At 44.8% G+C, this 19,590-nt stretch overlaps 1 protein-coding gene across 2 annotated transcripts in view; it reads right to left on the bottom strand.

The window, feature by feature from the left end:
• Positions 1-19,590, bottom strand: part of morc2 (MORC family CW-type zinc finger 2) — a 106,338-nt gene that overhangs the window by 72,730 nt on the left and 14,018 nt on the right. For both annotated transcript variants that reach the window (XM_059987960.1, XM_059987961.1), the window contains exon 2: positions 1,453-1,506. In XM_059987960.1, coding sequence (XP_059843943.1) covers positions 1,453-1,506 — 54 coding nt within the window. The remainder of the gene's footprint in view (positions 1-1,452; positions 1,507-19,590) is intronic.

The following is a 19,590-nucleotide window of genomic DNA, read 5'->3' as shown; positions in this document are numbered from 1 at the left end:
TATTGCATTATACTACTACAACAAAGATGACAAATTTTATGACGTATGCTGGTGATATTAAACCTGATACTGAATGTATTTGAACACCAGAGAACAGCTTGATTATACCAATATCTGGAAACAACAGCAAAATATATATATATGAAAGTTGCCCAGTCTCACCTTAAACTATGGAATACCATAATAGTAAGTTGGAGTTTTTACATGTTTATAAGACAACACAAAATATATTTCATGTGTCATATTGTCACATTGCCAGTTAATGCAAATTTGATGGAATATATTAAGTTCCTTTGTTATACAGAAAACAGACCACAGGACCACAAGATAATGACAGGCATTGATCATATGGATAGTCAGGATGATAAGAGGTATTGATTGTGTGGATAGTCAGAGGCTTTTCACTAGGGCTGAAATGGCTAGTACGAGAGGGCATATTTTTAAGGTGCTTGGAAGTAGGTACAGAAGAGATATCAGGGGCAAGTTTTTTTTTTTTACGCAGCAAGTGATTAGTGCATGGAATGGGCAGCCAGTGGTGGTGGTGGAGGTGGAGGCGGAGATGATAGGGTCTTTTAAGAGACTCCTGGATGGATACCTGGATCTTAGAAAAATAGAGGGCTATGATAAGTCTAGGTAGTTCTAAGATAGGGACATATTCGGCGCAGCTTTGTGGGCCAAAGGGCCTGTATTGTGCTGCAGGTTTTCTCTGTTTCTAGGACAGTGTTAAGCATTCCTGAAAAACTATATATACACAAGTAATTATTAACATATTCCCCAATGATCTCTGCCAGGAACTTTAAATGATAGTGATACCCAAAGGTAAACAAACAGTATGCTTGTTTAAAATCTGTAGTGTTGTCAATTCATATTTTGACACATCATGGAAATAGTTAAAGCTGAAAATAATTGGGGGTTGGGGAATGATGTGGGGAAGTGGTACATCAACTCATCACTGCTAGAACTTCCTACATCCTGACTGAGGCAGCAATTCAAAATACTCAACGTGCTGTATGCTTAAATAAATCCCACCACATTGAAACATACACACTTGTTTTTTGAAGTGTAGCATACTAACACAGAAGCCATTCAATTCTTGTGAAGTTCCACAAACACATCAGATGAAGAGACAGGGGTTAAGCGTCTCGTTCATCTTGAAACAGCAGCACAGAGAAATTTAATATCCATCAGATCACTGAAGCAGATAAATGTTAAGTAGTTTCATCCAAGAGATAGCACCTCCGACATCACTAAACCACTGCACTGGAGTGTCAAATGATATTCAACCAAGAAGTGGAAATTCTTTGTACATTTTTCACATAAACTAAATAGGATGGATTGGAAGAATGTAACTCTTGCAAACATGAGGAGGAAAAGGGAACATTCAGATAATCTTCAACTCAGTAAGTACACAAGGAGAATGAGGGGATAGCAGTATAAAGATGGTACCCCTACCTGGCATTGTCCACCAGCTCAGCCAAAGCTCCAAAAAGAAATTCATGAGTGGTTCTGAAATGTTTAAAACAAAACAGATATACAGTATTCATATCTACTTTCTTCCATTAGAATTTCAAAATATAGATGAGCAAGAAAAAAAGTTCAACATCATACTAAGCATTATTTGTTAATTTGTACAAAATAGAACAATGAATAGGTGAAGCTTCTGTATGTCATATCCATTTGAATTCTGATTCCAGCAAGAAGTTTACACGTTCAGTTTCTCCATAAAGTTTTCAAATTATTTTAAATGGGAAAAATATTGTATATTAACACATCACTGCAAAAGTACAGTGATCTTTTAGTTGTATCGATAAGTACTGCAAGATCCCCAAACAGAGATTAAGGTTAAATATTAAGATTGTAGAATCATACGACATACAAACAGACCCTTCCGCCCACCAAATCTGCACGATCAAAGATCCATTTTCACTAATCATATACTTTTATTATCCACCAGAAAGACAGTTGTGTGATGATTTTAATTCACCACAAAAATCTACAAATGTTACTATAAATAGGCATTTTTTTTGTTTCTTTCTTCCAGCTTCTGCAAATTATCAATTACTTACTTAATTACTACAAATAACTGCTGAGAAATCAATGGCTATTACCATAATTAAAAAAAAAACAACTTGTCATCACCCTCAATGAGCAAATGCGATATTTTAAAAAAAACACTGACAGGTTATCCAATAATTTTGAGATCTACAGTATATATCCAGGACAGAGTGGCAAGCCAAAACCAAATCTGTCTCTGCATAACAATTATGGCTAAACAATCCTTCAAACTTTTGTGCCTAAAATGGATTTGCATTTGTTACGCTGTTTAAATTCTTTAAATGTTAACCACTGCTCATTTATTATTACCATTTCAGGTTTCCTATCGACCATAGGCAGCCTATCACTCATAGCTTTGTAGTACTGATTTCAGATTCAACTAAATTATTTTCAACCATTCAACATAATCGTGCTGGTGCTTCTCTTAGCATCCCTTTAACTACCAAATCACACTGCACAATGCCAGGTCTAAATTAGCATGTTTTCTCTGGCTCCTCAGCACCCTGATCTAGAAAGTCACCTCTAATACACCCTATAAATTTTTCTTTCATATGGTTATCCTAGTCTATGATCCCATGATTACATTTAATTATATCATCATTTGATGCGCCTCTTATTATCCGAGTTATATCATGCCCTAGGCTTACTTGGAGCCTAAAGATACACAAGTCACCCAGGCCAGATGAACTGCACCCTAGGGTTCTGAAAGAGGTAACATTAGAGAGCGTGGCAGCATTAGAAATGATCTTTCAAAAATCATTGGACTCTGGCATGTTTGTAAGAGGGCTGGAAAATTGGAAATATCACTCCACGCTTTAAGAGGAAGGCAGCAGAAAGGAAATTATAGACCTCATTGAATGGGAAGATGTTAAAGTCAATTGTTAAGAACGAGGAGATGGAGTTCTTGGTGACACAGGACAAGACAGGACAAAGTCAGGATGGTTTCCTTAAGGAAAAATCCTGCCTGACAAACCTATTGGAATTCTTTGAGGAGATAACAAATAGAATAGATAACGGGGATACAGTGGGTGTTGTATATTTGGACTTTCAGAAAGCCTTTGACAAGGTGCCACACATTAGGCTGCTCACCAAGTTAAGAGCCCATGGCATTACAGGGAAGTTACTGAGATGGTCAGAGCATTGGCTAATTGGAAGAAGGGGACTAAAAGGATCCTTGTCTGGTTGGCTGTCAGTAACTAGTGGTGTTCTGCAGGGGTCGGTATTGGGACCACTTCTTTTTGTGCTGTATATCAATGATTTAGATTATGGAATAGATGGCTTTGTTGCCATCTGCTGTTGAGATGAAGATTGGTAGAGGGGCAAGAAGTGTTGAGGAAGCAAGACTTAGACAGATTAGGAGAATGGGCAAGAAAGTGGTAAATGAAATATAGGCTATGTCCACACTACGCCGGATAAATCCGTAACCAAAGCTTTTTCTCTTTGTTTTTACCCTCCATCTACACTAAAATGGGGTTTTCATCCCCCGAAACTGGAGCTTTTCAGAAACACTTTTCAGGGTGGATATTTTTGAAAACGCCACTCGGACAGATCAGTGTGGATGGGATAACTGGAGAAATCTGAAAACGCTGTCAGACGGCAGCACACCATTTCAATGTTTTCTTGAACGCAACCTAACAATTTCAGAACAGATGGCAATGAGACTGAAGCCAGAACAGTTAGAAATGTACTCACGAAGTACTTTGACCCATAACTTACTGAATAAATAAGTATACTGTACTCACTTTGCCCTGTTTTCTGTCCTTGCTTGTATGAAGGTGGTTTACCTATTCATGCAAGTACTTCTCTGACAATAGATGTGTAACAGTCTAATGTAACATTGTAAGGAAATACAAGATAATACTGTTGCAGACATGTTTTACATATTTAACAAGATGCTTTATTAATGCAACAGTCAGTTTTTCAATGTTCGTCGTCAGCTGGGTCATACAGTCAGTGAACTCCCTGTCGGTTGCCTCCATACGCTTCAGTATTTGTTTTTTATTACTTTTAAATCTTCCTGTGCGAGAGCCAACAGCTGTCTGTCGTTTTTTCTAGTAACTGAACAATCGTGCACCGTCTCACAGTGATATTCAACACCAAACATGTCACTTATTTTTGGAAGATGTGTCCTGCACATACGCAGTAGGAGAAGATTCAACAAAATCTCTGTTTCAATGTGGACAGAGATTTTTAAAAATGCAGAGTGTGGACGCCTATCATTTTTTTTACACGAAACCAGTGTTTTCAAAATTATCCGGTCTAGTGTGGATGTAGCCATAGTGTTGGTAAATGCATGGTCATGCACTTTGGTAGTAGAAATAAGTGTGCGGAATATTTTCTAAACGGGGAGAAAATCCAACACTCCAAGATGCAAAGGAGTCCTTGTGCACAACACCCTGAAGGATATCTTGCAGGTTGAGTTGGTGGTGAGGAAGGCAAATTCAATGTTAGTATCATTTCAATACGTCTAGAATACAAGAGCAAGGATGTGATACTGAGGCTTTATAAGGCACTAGTGAGGCCTCACCTTGAATATAGTGTATAGTTTTGGACTCTTCATCTTAGAAGAGATGTGCTGGCATTGGAGAGTGTCCAGAGTGTCCAGAGTGTTCAAAAGGATAATTCCAGGAATGAAAGGGTTATTGTACGAAAAACGTTTGATGGCTCTGGGTCTGTACTCACTGGAATTCAGAAGGATGAGCAGGGATGGAGGGATCTCATTGAAACCTTTCGAATGTTGAAAGGACTAGATAGAGTAGATGTGGAAAGGATGTTTCCCATGGTGGGAATGTCTAGGACAAAAGGGCACAGCCACAGGATAAATGGGCGCCCATTCAAAACAGGGATGCGGAGAAATTTCTTGAGCTAGAGGGTGGTGAATTTATGGCCACGTGTGGGTGTGGAGGCCAGGTCCTTGGGTGTATTTAAGACAAGAGACCAATAGGTTCTTGATTGGACATGGCATTAAAGGTTAAGGGGAGAATGCCGGGAAATGGGGTTGAGGAGGAGAACAAAAGAACGGATCAGCCATGATTAAATGGCAGAGCAGACTTAATGGGCCAAATGATATAATTCTGCTGCTATGTCTTATGGTCTTACAGTATTGGAATGAAAGATGACAGAAGCCAGAATGAAAGTGTAGGGGTGGGGGTTGGAGCACGAGCTGGAAGGTGATAGCTAACAAATAGAGATGGGTCTGGCTTCAACATGGTAATGGAGGAGGCTGTGAACAGACGCCAGTGTGGGAAGGAGAAGTGGAAATAAAACAACAGGCCATATTGAGATCCTGGCATACTGAAGGTCCTCGGTGATTTAATACCCCTAGTCTGCATCTTGTCTCACCAATGTTGAGGATACTGCACCAGAAGCACTGGATATGATAAATGACCTAGTCATGTCCGTGTTGCAGGGAAAATGCCTGGTGGGTGATTGATGGAAAGAGACAAGTGGAAGAGGGAGTCACAGAGAGCACAATCCCTCCGGAAAGGGAGAAGATGTGCTTAGTAATAACATTCTGTTAGAGAAAGCAGAAGATACAGAGAATGTACTGGAAGTGGAGATTTGAGGGGTACTAGGTGAGGACAATGGGTTATGCTGGGGGGGGGGGAGGATAGAATGGGGGCGAACATGCAGAAAATAGGGGAGATGCAATTGACTGTTGCAGTGAAAGCAGTGGAAGGAAAACTCCACTTTCTGGTTTTAAAAAAAGGCCATTCTGTATGCCCTGGAATAGAAAAACCTCATCGTGAGGACAGATGTGGCAAAGGCAGAGGAACCGAGAGAAAGGATTGGCATCACTGCAAGTACAGGGTGGGAAGAGGGGTAGTTAAGGCAACTGTGGAAGTCAGTATGTTTGTAAAAGATGTTGGCAGCTAATATGTCCCTAGAGAAGGAGACAGAGATCAAGGAAGGGGAAATGGACCAACTAAATATAACGACAGGATGAAAGTTGGAAGCAAAGTTGATCAAGTTTACAAACTCTACATGGGTAATGGAAGCAGGACCAATAAAGTCATTAATGTAGCAGCGAAAAGAGCTGGGGGGGGGAGCATTATTGGTGTAGGCTTGGAACACAGACTGTTCTACATAGCTGATGAAAAGGCAGGTGAAGCTGAGGCTCATATGAGTGCCCATGACTACACCTTTGATCTAGAGAAAGTGGGATGATGCCGGATGGAGGAAGATGGTAGGGGAACTGGTTGGGTCTGTTGGCTCGCTCTTCTTTCTTCACTTGAGGCCCTCCTGATGGAGAATAGTACAGGAGGACTGATCACCCATGGTGAAATGAGGCAGTCAGAGCTGAGAAATGAAAACTGTTGAAATGGTGCAGGGCCTGCAAAGTATCAATGATTAGGTGGGATGGGAAAGTGGGAGGACAAAATAGAATTGAACTACAAGGACACAAATTCTGTGGGGAAAGGGGCAGGCGAAAAGAATGCAACTTTCACCATCTCCAATAGAATGCCAAGGTCACGTACCTTCCTTTTCACTTTCCGCAGGCATAGCCCTCTCCCTGATGCTCTTGCCCACTCGTTCCTTCCCACCAAACCCAGGCATTTATTCCTGAAACTGTGCTAAAAGCTACACCTACCCCTAACAACACCTCCCTCACCACTATTCAGAACCCTAAATAGGCCTTCCAAGTGAGGCAGCACTTCACATGCAAATCCACCAGTGTCATTTATTGTATCTGGTGCAGCCTCCACAACATCAGTGAGACCCGACGCAAACTGAGGGATTGCTTCATCAAGACCCTTCACTCCACCCATCACATTAGTGAGGATCTCGCAGTGGCCAACAAGTTTAATTCCACTTCCCATTCCCACACCGACCATGTTGTTCACAGCTTCCTCTACTGCCATGATGAAGCCAGCCACAGATGGCAGGAGCAACACTTCGTATTCCTTCTCGGTAGACTCCAGCCTGAAGGCATCAGCATCGATTTCTATAACTTCTGAGAACCACTCCCCTCTGATCCCCCATATTCCCATTTTCCTTCATCCCCGTGGCCTTGTTACCCTCTTCTATTTCCACTCCCCTATCGTCATGACTCACCTATTTGATTCTGGTTCCCTACCTCCCTCCCTTTAGTCCACGGTCCTCCTTCAGCCCTCCCACTTATCTCCTATTCTCCCCCAGTTTCCTGCCTACCCCTCACTCAATTCCTCTGTCACTTGCCAGCTCATGTTCTCCCCCCTTTGATTCTGTTTTCTGCCCTTTTCTTTCTACTTTGAAGGGTGTCAGCTCAAAATATTGACTCCACAGATGCTATCTGACCTATAGCATCCCTCCAGCATTTTGTATGTGTTGATCCAGATTTCCAGCATTATAGTCTATCATGTCTGTTTTGACATTTATGAACAATTTTCCATCAAGTGGTAACCCAGCCCAGACTAAGCCATGTGTAAAAGTCAATGTATTCTGCTATTATGTAAATAAGCGCAAATGGTGAATTCTATTTCTATTTTAATGCAAAATAAGTAAACACACATTTCATGCCACAGGCCATGCAGTTCTCATCTGATTAGCAGTCTCTCTTTGAAAATGGCAAATGGAGTCATTTATAATTTCTTTGTATAATATTAAGATGGTATAATGCCCTGGTTAGGCTTTTTACTGTTATGCTGCTTGCATTTCATTTTAGCAGCTCTTTAAAAACACTGTGTTCTGCTTTTAAAACGTTCTGGTTTCGGCAAAAAGATGAGGGGCTGTGATGTCCAACTTAGGAATGTTGTGTCAGCCAATCAGGATGATGGGATTGGGAAAAAGTTTGGGAAAGCAGGACAGAGAATGATTTATGATGGGCACTGTGGTTTGTGGAACTTTTAGGTGGGAGCTGTGGAGAGGAGACGAGGGTAGATGATTGAGAATGCCATAGGAAGGAACGTCCCTGTTGCATGAAGTGCTTTGTGCAGATGAATGGCTCCAAGGAAAAAGGGCCAATACTCCCAAAAGAGATCCCGTTGGTTGAAGATGGATTTCGAGCAAAGTTGAGAATGTGGAGTGTGCCTTCACACAGACCACGGGTTAAGCACGCAAGTGAAATGGACTCAAACTTTATGTGCACATTTGAACTGGGTTAACTGTAATGGGACATTTTATTTTTTTCTTTTTCCTACTAACTGAAATTTCTAAATGTATTTTAAAATTTTATGCAGTGTACAGTCTTATTTTGTGCTAACTAACAATTGTGTACGAGCAATATTTACATAGCATCTGCTCAATTCGAGGTTTCTTTAATTGGAACATCATGACATTCCAGTTTGTCTGAACCCCAAATCATATTGACCCTAGATGCAAATATTACTCCACTCTTTCAGAAAGGAGGAAGGCAGCAGAAAGGAAAGTTAGTCTGACCTCAGTGGTTGGAAAGATGTTGGGGACAATTGTTAAAAGTATCAACACGTACAAAAGCTGGAGGAACTAGGAGGTCGGGCAGCATCCGTTGAAATGACACACACAAAATGCTGGTGGAACACAGCAGGCCAGGCAGCACCTAGAAGGAGAAGCATTGTCGACGTTTCGGGCTGAGACCCTTCATCAGGACTAACTGAAAGGAAAGATAGTAAGAGATTTGAAAATAGTGGGGGAGGGGGAAATGCGAAATGATAGTAGACCGGAGGGGGTGTGATGAAGCTAAGAGCTGGAAAGGTGATTGGTGAAAGTGATACAGAGCTGGAGAAGGGAAAGGATCATGGGACGGGAGGCCTTGGGGCGAAAGGTGGGGGGGGGGGGGGGGGGGAGGGGGAAGCACCAGAGGGAGATGGAGAACAGGCAGAGTGATGGGCAGACAGAGAAAAAAAACAAACAACTAAATATGCCAGGGATGGGGTAAGTAGGGGAGGAGAGGCATTATCGGAAGTTAGAGAAGTCAATGTTCATGCCATCAGGTTGGAGGCTACCCAGCCGGTATATAAGGCGTTGTTCCTCCAACCTGAGATTGGATTAATTTTGACAGTAGAGGAGGCCATGGATAGACATATCAGAATGGGAATGAGACGTGGAATTAAAATGTGTGGCCACTGGGAGATCCTGCTTTCTTTGGCGGACCGACCGTAGGTGTTCAGCAAAACGGTCTCCCAGTCTGCGCCGGGTCTCACCAATATATAAAAGGTCACACTGGGAGCACCGGACGCAGTATACCACACCAGCTGACTCACAGGTGAAGTGTCGCCTCACCTGGAAGGACTGTCTGGGGCCCTGAATGGTGGTGAGGGAGGAAGTGTAAGGGCAGGTGTAGCACTTGTTCTGCCTACAAGGATAAGTGCCAGGAGGGAGATCGGTGGGAAGGGAGGGAAGACGAGTGGACAAGGGAGTCGCATAGGGAGCGATCCCTGCGGAAAGCAGAAAGAGGGGGAGGGAAAAATGTGCTTGGTAGTGGGACCCCATTGGAGGTGGCAGAAGTTACGGAGAATTATACGTTGGACCTGGAGGCTGGTGGGGTGGTAGGTGAGGACAAGGGGAACCCTACCCCGAGTGGGGTGACGGGCGGATGGGGTGAGGGCAGATGTGAGCAAAATGGGAGAGATGCATTTGAGAGCAGAGTTGATGGTGGAAGAAGGGAAGCCCTTTTGTTTAAAAAAGGAAGACATCTCCTTCGTCCTGGAATGAAAAGCCTCATCCTGAGAGCAGATACGGCGGAGGCAGAGGAATTGTGAGAAGGGGATAGCATTTTTGCAAGAAACAGGGTGGGAAGAGGAATAGTCCAGGTAGCTGTGAGAGCCTGTAGGCTTATAGTAGATATCAGTAGATAAGCCGTCTCCAGAGATGGAGACAGAAAGATCAAGAAAGGGGAGGGAGATGTCGGAAATGGACCAGGTAAATTTGAGGGCAGGGTGAAAGTTGAAGGCAAAGTCAATGAAGTCAACGAGCTCAGCATGTGTGCAGGAGGCAGCACCAATGCAGTCGTTGAAGTAGCGAAGGAAAAGAGGGGGACGGATACCCGTATAGACTTGGAACATGGACTGTTCCACAAAGCCAACAAAAAGGCAGGCATAACTGGGACCCAAACGGGTGCCCATGGCTACACCCTTGGTTTGGAGGAAGTGGGAGGAGCCAAAGGAGAAATTATTGAGAGTAAAGACTAATTCCGCTAGACGAAGGAGAGTGCTGGTAGAGAGGAATTGGTTAGGTCTGGAATCCAAAAAGAAGCGAGGAGCTTTTTGACCATCCTGGTGGGGGATGGAGGTATATAGGGTCTGGATGTCCATGGTGAAAATAAGGCGGTGGTGGCCAGGAAACTTAAAATCATTGAAAAAATTCAAAGCGTGAGAAGTGTTACGAACATAGGTGGGAAGAGATTGAACAAGGGGGGGATAAGACAGTGTCAAGGTATGCAGAAATGAGTTCAGTGGGGCAGGAGCTCCAGCTCTGTATCACTTTCGCCAATCACCTTTCCAGCTCTTAGCTTCATCCCACCCCCTCCGGTCTTCTCCTATCATTTCACATTTCCCCCTCCCCCCACTACTTTCAAATCTCTTACTATCTTTCCTTTCAGTTAGTCCTGACGGGTCTCAGCCCGAAACGTCGACAATGCTTCTCCTTATAGATGCTGCCTGGCCTGCTGTGCTCCACCAGCATTTTGTGTGTGTTGTTTGAATTTAGAGCATCTACAGATTTCCTCGTGTTTGTCTGTTGAAATAAGATCGGGATGCTGCCCGATCTGCTGAGTTCCTCCAGTTTTTGTATGTGTTGATTTTTTTTTTTATTTTTTTTTTAAAACCATCAGACGGCGCCCGTGGGGGTAACATTGTCGAAATTGTTGAACGAAGTACCCACTGAGCTAAAGCTGACGGCATGTGTTGATTTGACCACAGCATCTGCAGTGTACTTTGTGTTTACTAATTGTTAAGGAATACTTGGTGACACAGGTCAAGCAAGGACAAAGTCAACATGGTTTCCTTAAGAGAGCCCATGGGATTACAGGGAAGTTACTGGCATGGCTAGAACATTGGCACATTGATTGGAGGCAGCGAGTGGAAATAAAAAGATACTTTTCTAGTTGGCTGCCAGTGGAATACCACTGCTATTCCACAGGTGTCGGCATTGGGACCGCTTCTCATACTGTTGATGATTTAGATGATGGCTTTGTTGCCAAATTTGCAGATGATAAGGAAGATTGATGGAGGAGCAGGTAATTTTGAAGAAACATGTAGGCTGCAGAAAGACTTAGTCATATTAGGAGAATGGAGAAGAAAGTGGCAAATGAAATACAATGTGGGAAACTGCACTGTCATACACTAGGGTAGAAGAAATAAATGTGCAGACTATTTTCTAAATGGGGAGAAAATCCAAAAGTCTGAGATGCAAAGGGACTTGGCAGTCCTTGTGCACCACACCTTAAAAGTTAACTTGCAGATTGAGTTGGTAGTGAGGAAGGCAAATACAATGTTAGCATTCATTTCAAGAGGTCTTGAATACAAGAGTAGGGATGTGATGCTAGGAATATATAAGGCACCTCACCTTGAGTATTGTGAACAGCTTTGGATTCATCTAAAAAAAGGTGTGCTGGCATTGGAGCACATTCAGAGAAGGTTCACAAAGATGATCTAGGATTGAAAGGGTTAACAGGGTGGATCTCTGAATTCCCACTGAACAGGTGTTCAGAGAGCTAATTTCTGTAAAAGATGTGGAAAAACTTACACTGTTTGAATGGCATTTTGACCAATCAGCTGGTAAGGATGTCATGTTAGTCTAGAGTAGCAGTAACTAGCAGTGCTATCTCACAAGTTGGAAGACCCTGGAGAGGCAGGACCAAGGGCTGTCCTTATTTTTAGAGAAGGGGAATGTAGCTAAGAGCAAAGACTTTAAAGACAAGTTGTTCTCGTTTCTGCGAAGGGAGGGAAGAGTCATCTGAGGTGAAAGGTCTAATGGGTCCTTCGGCAGTTAATTTAAATTCTGAATTGGTTTTGGCTATTACATCACTGGTTAAAAAATGCAGAAGTGTCTCTGCAGAGAGCCAAGGTTATTGTAGGCTGGGAGTGTTCTCTGGAGTCAAGCCCGCACCCGATGGGGAAGAAGAATAGGAGGCTTGGGCTAAGCAGACATCTCAGTTACTGGATGAATAGCAGTGCTCAGATAACATGAAAAAAGAGACAGGTAGAGAGCTACAAGGGTCTGGCAGCTGATATAGGGAAGTTCCTAAAGGCAGAAAATCCATTGGTCACATCAGCTAATTAACTGCAAGCTCTGGAATATGCTTTAGGCAATGCTGAAAGTGCAGCTGATCTGACAAAGTAATTTAAGCACACATTCCAGGAGAAAGGGCAGAAGCTGTCTGCCTACGTTGGCAGGTTGGAGAAAACGCTGCATTGTTTGTTTCACAAAGGGAGCATTCAACTGTCTGAGAGAAATTGCTTGAGGATGGAGCAAGTTGTGAAGGGTACACTGTCACATGATGTGATTGTTCTGCATATTCAAATGACCCTCAAGATGCACCCTCCTCCATCTTTTACCAAGTTACTCAGAGAAGTTAGAGAGGACGAAAACATGATTGAGAAGTGGGACATTTCTAAAAGCTGATGAGTAGTGTTTTCAGTGACAGCCTCTGAAGTGGCCCTTGATGCCACGGAGATAGAGTTTTTGTGGAATAGGTCATAAAACCGTCTGGCTGAGCTGATGCCATGGACGCCTGCTAACGATTCAGTTTAATATGATACCCCCGTTGGTATCATATACACCCGACCCACCCATAGTACATACGACACAGTGGACTGCTGCTGAAAAGGGTGTCTTGACTAGAGGCAACAGGTTTTTTTTTGTTACAACTGTGGAGAAGATAGTCATTTCAAACAAGACTGTGAGGAACAGGAAAATCTTCGAAAAGTCAGTGGTTAACCGAACAGAGAAGAAAAGGCAAAACAATGGAGACCAAGTAAAGGAATGGCCTGGTGCCTCAGAGAGGATACGTTCCAATGAATGTATCAAGGGAAATTATAAAGTACAACACTACTCCTGAAGGTTTAGTCAGACCAAGCTCAGACTTATCCATACGGATTGAAAGGTGGTTCTGCTGGAACCATACTTGACAAAGGTTCTCAAGTTACTTTGTTTTACAGATTTTTTTTTACAACCAGTATTTAACAGATTTAGCACTTAGTGCCCTTACGATTCGGGGGCTTAGTGCAGAACCCATGTAAGACATGGGAGCAGAATTAGGCCACTCAGCCCATTGAGTCTGCTCTGCCATTCCATCATGGCTGATCCCGGATCCCACTCAACCCTATACTCTTGCCTTCTCATCATATCCTTTGACGCCCTGACCGATCAGGAAATGACCAACTTCCACCTTAAATATATGCATGGACTTGGCCTCCACCACAGTCTATTGCAGAGCATTCCACAGATACTACTCTCTGTCTAAAAGCATTCCTCCTTAGCTCTGCTCTAAAGGGTCGCCCCTCAATTTTGAGGCTGTGCCCTCTACTTCTGGATACCCCCACCATAGGAAACATCCTCTCCACATCCATCCTAGTAGCCCTTTCAACATTCGGTAGGTTCTAATGAGATCTCTCCCTGCGCTCCCCCCCCCCCCCCGCATTATTCTATATTCCAGTGAGTACAGGCCCAAAACTGTCAAATGCTCCTCATACATTAACCCTTTCATTCCTGGAAACATCCTTGTGAACCTCCTCTGGACTCACTCCAATGACAGCATATCCTTTCTGAGATACGGGACCCAAAACTGTAGACAATACTCCAAGTGTGGCTTGACCAGTGCCTTATAAAGGCACAGCATTATCTGCTTGCTTTTATATTTTATTCCCTTTGAAATAAATACCAACATTGCATTTGCTTTTTTTACCACAGACTCAACCTGCAAAAGTTAACCTTCTGGGAGTGCTGCACAAGGACTAAGTCCCTTTGCACCTCTGATGTTTGAACCTTCTCCACATTTAGATAATAGGGTGGACTACTGTTTCTTTTATCAAAATACATTACCATACATTTCCCAACGCTGTATTCCACCCACCACTATTTTGTCCATTCTTCCAATTTGTCTGTCGTGCTGCAATCACATTGCTCTCTCAGAACTACCTACTCCTCCACCCATCTTCGTATCATCCGCCCACTTTGCCACAAAGCCATCAATTGCAATATCTAAAATCACTGACAATGTGAAAGACAGCGGTCCCAATACTGACCCAAGGAACACCACTAGTCACTGGCAGCCAACCAGAAAAGGTCCCCTTTATCTCCACTCGCTGCCTCCTCCTGCCTGTCAGCCACTCCACTATCCATGCCAGTATCTTTTCTGTAATGCCACAGCATTTTATCTTGTTAAGTATCCTCATGTGTGGCACCTTATCAAGCATCTTCTGAAAATGTAAGTAAATGACATCATTGCCTCTTTGTTCTCCATCCTGATTGTTACTTCCTCAAAGAACTCCCAACAGATGTCAGGCAAGACTTCCCTTTACAGGAACCATGCTGACTTCGACTTATTTTATCATTAGTCTCCAAGTACCTTGAAACCTCATTCTTAATTTATAGACTCCAACACTTTCCCAACCACTGAGGTTAGGACAATTGGCTTATCATTTCCTCTTTTGCAATCATCTAGTCCTCTAGAACCATGCCAGAATCAAGTGGTTCTTAAAATATCATGACCAATGCGTCAGGTATCTCTTCAGCAACCCCTTTGAGGACTCTGGGATGTCGTCCATCTGGTCCAAGTGACTTATTCACCTTTAAGACCTTTGAGTTTCCCTAGCACTTTTTCCTTTCTAATAGCAATGGCACTCACTCTTGCTCCTGACACTCATGGATCTCTGGGCACACTGCTAGTGTGTTCCAGTGAAGAGAGATCCAAAGTACCCATAAGTTCATCTGTCATTTCTTTGTCCCCCATTACTACCTCACCAGCATAATTTTCCAGTGGTCCAATATTAACCACACCTCCCTTTCACTTTTTATATAACTGATAAAACGGTTGGTATCGTCCTTTATATTTTTGGCTAGTATGCTCCCATATTTAATTTTTCCCCATCTTATACCTTTTTTAGTTGCCTTTTGTTGGATTTTAAAAGTTTACTAATCATTCAACTTCCCACTCACTTTTGCCACCTTGTATGCCCTTTCCTTAGCTTTTATGCAGTCCTTAACTTCCTTTGCCTAACCCTGTCATTTGAGAACTTCTTCCTCTGTGGGACATATCTATCCTGCACTTTGTGAACTATTCTCAGAAACTTCAGCCATCACTGCACTGCCATCATCCCCGCTCGTATCCTCCTCCAATCCAGCTGGGCATTTGACTGGACTAACTGTAACGGGCCCTTTCGTTTTCTTTATTTTTCCAACTAACTGTTCTATAAAGCTGAAATTTGTAAATATACTTTAAAATTTTATGCAATGTATGATCTGTTATCTGTAAACTATCCAACATCTGCGACAGCATTATAATGGATATGAAATGGTTATCAATGCACAGAAAGGCAACAGTATTCCCAATAAAAAAAAATCCTCTACCACCAATATAGAACATGCAGAATACGGCATACAGTTCTGGCCAACATCAGAATGCAAAGGTCTACGTATCAGGAAAAAATGTACAAACTGAGTTTCTCTTCTTTAAAGATGATCTCTCTGCAGATATTGCTCCAAGTTATTTGAAATTATGAAGGGGTATTGACAGGGTGAATGCAGTTACAACATTCTCATATGCAGGGAAGAACATATAGAACCTCAAAAGTATTCAGCCCTCAACCCTTTGTTCACATAAATTAGTATTACAACCAGTGATTTGATTAATTTATCTGAGAACTCTTACTTGTGAATCAAATGCTCCTTTTTCCCCCCACAGTAGAGCCAGAAAACAGGGGAAGTACTAAAGCATAACAAACTAAAAATTCAAAAACTGAAATGTCAGTTCAAAAGTGTTCATCCCCATTTAGTCAGTACTTATTTGAACCACCTCTCACAGATATTACAGCCAGTTGTCTCTTTTTGATAAGTCTCTATAGCTTTTCACAATGTAATAGAGCAAGATTTGTCCCTTCCTCTTTGCAAAATTTTTCAAGCTGTGTCAAGTTAGTTGGTGAGCAGCAATCTTTACAATCGGGTTAAGGTCAGAACTCTGACTGGGCCACTCAATATATACATACATACACACACACACATATGTGTGTGTGTGTGGGGCGACCCATTTCCTGGCACATCCGAACCGGCTCACAATTAGATAGCCTACGGGGGGTTGCGAGCACAGAGCTTTGGAGCCTCTGCGCCACGGGGGGGCAGGTTGAGGGAGGCTTAAAAGTGAGGCTGAGGATTTCGAATAAAGTTTTTTCCTTCGACTGCAGTTACCGATTCCATGTCATAATTTTAGGACTGCATGTAGCACACCGCTACAATTGGTGACCCCGACGGTCCAAACGATTTTTGGACCAGAAATGACCAACGCCGCCTCTGTTCATGCGGTTTCATTGAAACTGCCGGGTTTCTGGACACAGCGACCGAACCTATGGTTCCAGCAAGCCGAAGCCCAATTCCACGTTCACCAGATCACCTCAGAAAACACCCGCTACTACTACGTGGTGAGCTCCCTCGACCAGGACACAGCGGCCCAGGTCGCGGAGTTCGTACAGTCGCCCCCGGCAGACGGCAAGTACACGGAATTCAAAGCCCTGTTCCTCAGGACTTTCGGACTCGATACCATTGACTTCCTGGGCCACAGGATTACTAAAGACGGGGCAACCCCTCTGCCCGCTAAGGTAGATGCGGTCCGCCACTTCCCCCGACCCACCACGATCAAAGGCCTTCAGGAATTCGTAGGTATGGTCAATTTCTACCACCGCTTCCTCTCTTCAGCTGCCCGGATCATGCACCCCCTGTTCGCCCTGATGTCGGGTCCGAGCAAGGACATTACCTGGGACGAGGAGTCCGCCGCCGCTTTCATTCAAACGAAGGAAGCTTTGGCGAACGCCGCAATGCTAGTACATCCCAGAATGGACGCCCCTACCGCCCTCACAGTGGACGCATCTAACACGGCAGTCGGTGGGGTGCTGGAGCAACTCATCGCAGGTCGCTGGCAACCCCTGGCGTTTTTCAGCAAACACCTGCGGCCACCCGAGCTCAAGTACAGTGCTTTCGACCGGGAACTGTTGGCGCTCTACCTGGCAATCCGGCATTTCAGGTACTTCCTAGAAGGTCGGCCCTTCACCGCGTTCACGGACCACAAACCGCTTACCTTTGCGTTTACGAAAGCATCCGACCCCTGGTCGTCCCGCCAGCAACGCCACCTGTCCTACATCTCTGAATACACGACAGATGTCCGGCACGTCTCGGGGTAAGGACAATGTCGTGGCGGATGCGCTCTCTCGTCCTACCGTTCATGCCCTTTCCCAAGGGGTAGACTTTTAGGCACTGGCAGATGAGGAGATTCCGAGTTACAGAACCGCAGTCTCCGGTTTGCAGCTCCAGGACCTCCCTGTAGGCCCGGGTGAGAGGACCCTACTCTGTGACGTCGCCACCGGCCAGCCCCGTCCCGTCGTCCCGACAGTCTGGCGGCGCCGTGTTTTCTACTCCATTCATAACTTGGTGCATCCCTCCATCCGGACGACTGTCCGGATGGTTTCCAGCAGGTTCGTTTGGCACGGACTCTGCAAACAGGTCAGTGAATGGGCCAAAACGTGCATGCACTGCCAGACGGCCAAGGTGCAGCGGCACACCAAAGCCCCACTGCAGCAGTTCCATCCCGCCCACCGGCGTTTCGACCACATTCATGTGGATATCGTGGGCCCCCTGCCAGTGTCGCGCAGAGCGTGGCACCTCCTGACTATCGTGGACCGATTCACGAGATGGCCAGAGGCAGTCCCGCTCACCAACACCACCTCCGAATCTTGCGCCCGAGCCCTGATCGCCACCTGGATATCTCGCTCTGGTGTACTGGCCCACATTACCTCCAACAGAGGTGCCCAGTTCACCTCCAGCCTGTGGTCAGCTATGGCCAGCCTTTTGGGGACTCAGCTGCACCACACTACTGCCTACCACCCACAGTCGAACGGGCTAGTGGAGCATTTCCACCGTCACCTGAAGTCGCCTCATGGCCCGCCTGCGAGGAGCCAACTGGGCGGACAAGCTTCCCTGGGTCCTACTCGGCATCCGCACAGCGCCCAAGGACGACCTGCACGCCTCGTCGGCCGAGTTGGTATACGGCGTGCCCCTGGTCGTCCCCGGGGAGTTCCTACCAGCCCCACGGGGGCAAGAGAAAGATCCCGCAGCAGTCCTGGGCAGATTACGCGAGAAACTCGGTAACCTGGCCCCCATACCCACTTCACAGCATGGGCGGAACCCGACCTGCGTACCCAAAGACCTGCAGAACTGTAAGTTTGTGTTTGTACGAAGGGGCGGGCATCGGCCACCGCTGCAGCGGCCACACGAGGGGCCGTTTATGGTGCTCCGGAACAACAGGTCCATGTTCGTGCTAGACGTTGGGGGGAAAGAGGAGGTTTTCACGGTGGACCGCCTCAAACCGGCCCATGTGGACCTGGCGCAAACGGCCGAGATTCCGGCACCTCGGCGCAGAGGCCGACCTCCCAAGCAGGTTCCGGCCCAGACTGTGGACACTGGGGGGTGTATCGCCGGTTCTGGGGGGGGGGGGGGTTATGTGGCGACCCATTTCCTGGCACATCCGAACCGGCTCACAATTAGATAGCCTAAGGGGGTTTGCGAGCACAGAGCTTTGGAGCCTCAGCGCCACGGGGGGCAGGTTGAGGGAGGCTTAAAAGTGAGGCTGAGGATTTTGAATAAAGTTTTTTCCTTCGACTGCAGTTACCGACTCCGTGTCATAATTTTAGCGCTGCATGTAGCACACCGCTACATATATATAAAAAAAAGGAAGTCAGCGTTTGGTGAACGTGGTGACCTTCCAGTTTGCTGACGTGCCCCCTTCCAACAGTGCAGTTTGGGGAATTGTAAGGTTATCACCAGGTAAGAAGAATAGATAAGCAGATTTTTTACATAAGGGGAGAGACTATAAGATGCTGCCTTACTGAGGGAACCGGATAAATGAAACACAGTAAATTACCATGCAGATATAGAAGTTAACCAGGGAGGCAAATTAAAATATTCTTCATTGCGAAAAAGAGGCCTTGTTACCTCGATATATGCTGTCACCACTGGCAAAGTTCCCAAATTCAGAAGTTCTTTCAGTTCCAATATTCAAGTGTAACATGAAGAGAGCCGTGACATGCACATTCCTCATCCCACTCTTCACCTTTGAGAAAAACTGAGCAGAAGCCTTAAGAGAATGTGATTGGGCGGGGTTATGGTAAGAAACCTTGCACACTGAGGCCAGTCATTTTAAATTAGGCCCATTTCTTGTTCGACTTTGCACGTCTCATTATATATATATATCCAGGACCTCTGTATTTAGCAGCATTCATCTTCCCATCAATCCTGACCAGATTTCCAGACCCTGCTACTAAAAAGGATAGTACAATGCTACCTCCACCATATTTTGCAGTGGGGATGGTATCATCTGGCTGATGTGCAGTATTAGATGTACACCACAAGTACCACTAAGAAAAAACAAGTGTC

This window comes from Hypanus sabinus, chromosome 13 (assembly GCF_030144855.1).
Source record: "Hypanus sabinus isolate sHypSab1 chromosome 13, sHypSab1.hap1, whole genome shotgun sequence".
In the NCBI taxonomy this organism is placed as follows: domain Eukaryota; kingdom Metazoa; phylum Chordata; class Chondrichthyes; order Myliobatiformes; family Dasyatidae; genus Hypanus; species Hypanus sabinus.
The sequence above is the reverse complement of the archived record's forward strand: the minus strand, read 5'-3'. Positions and strand labels throughout refer to the sequence as shown.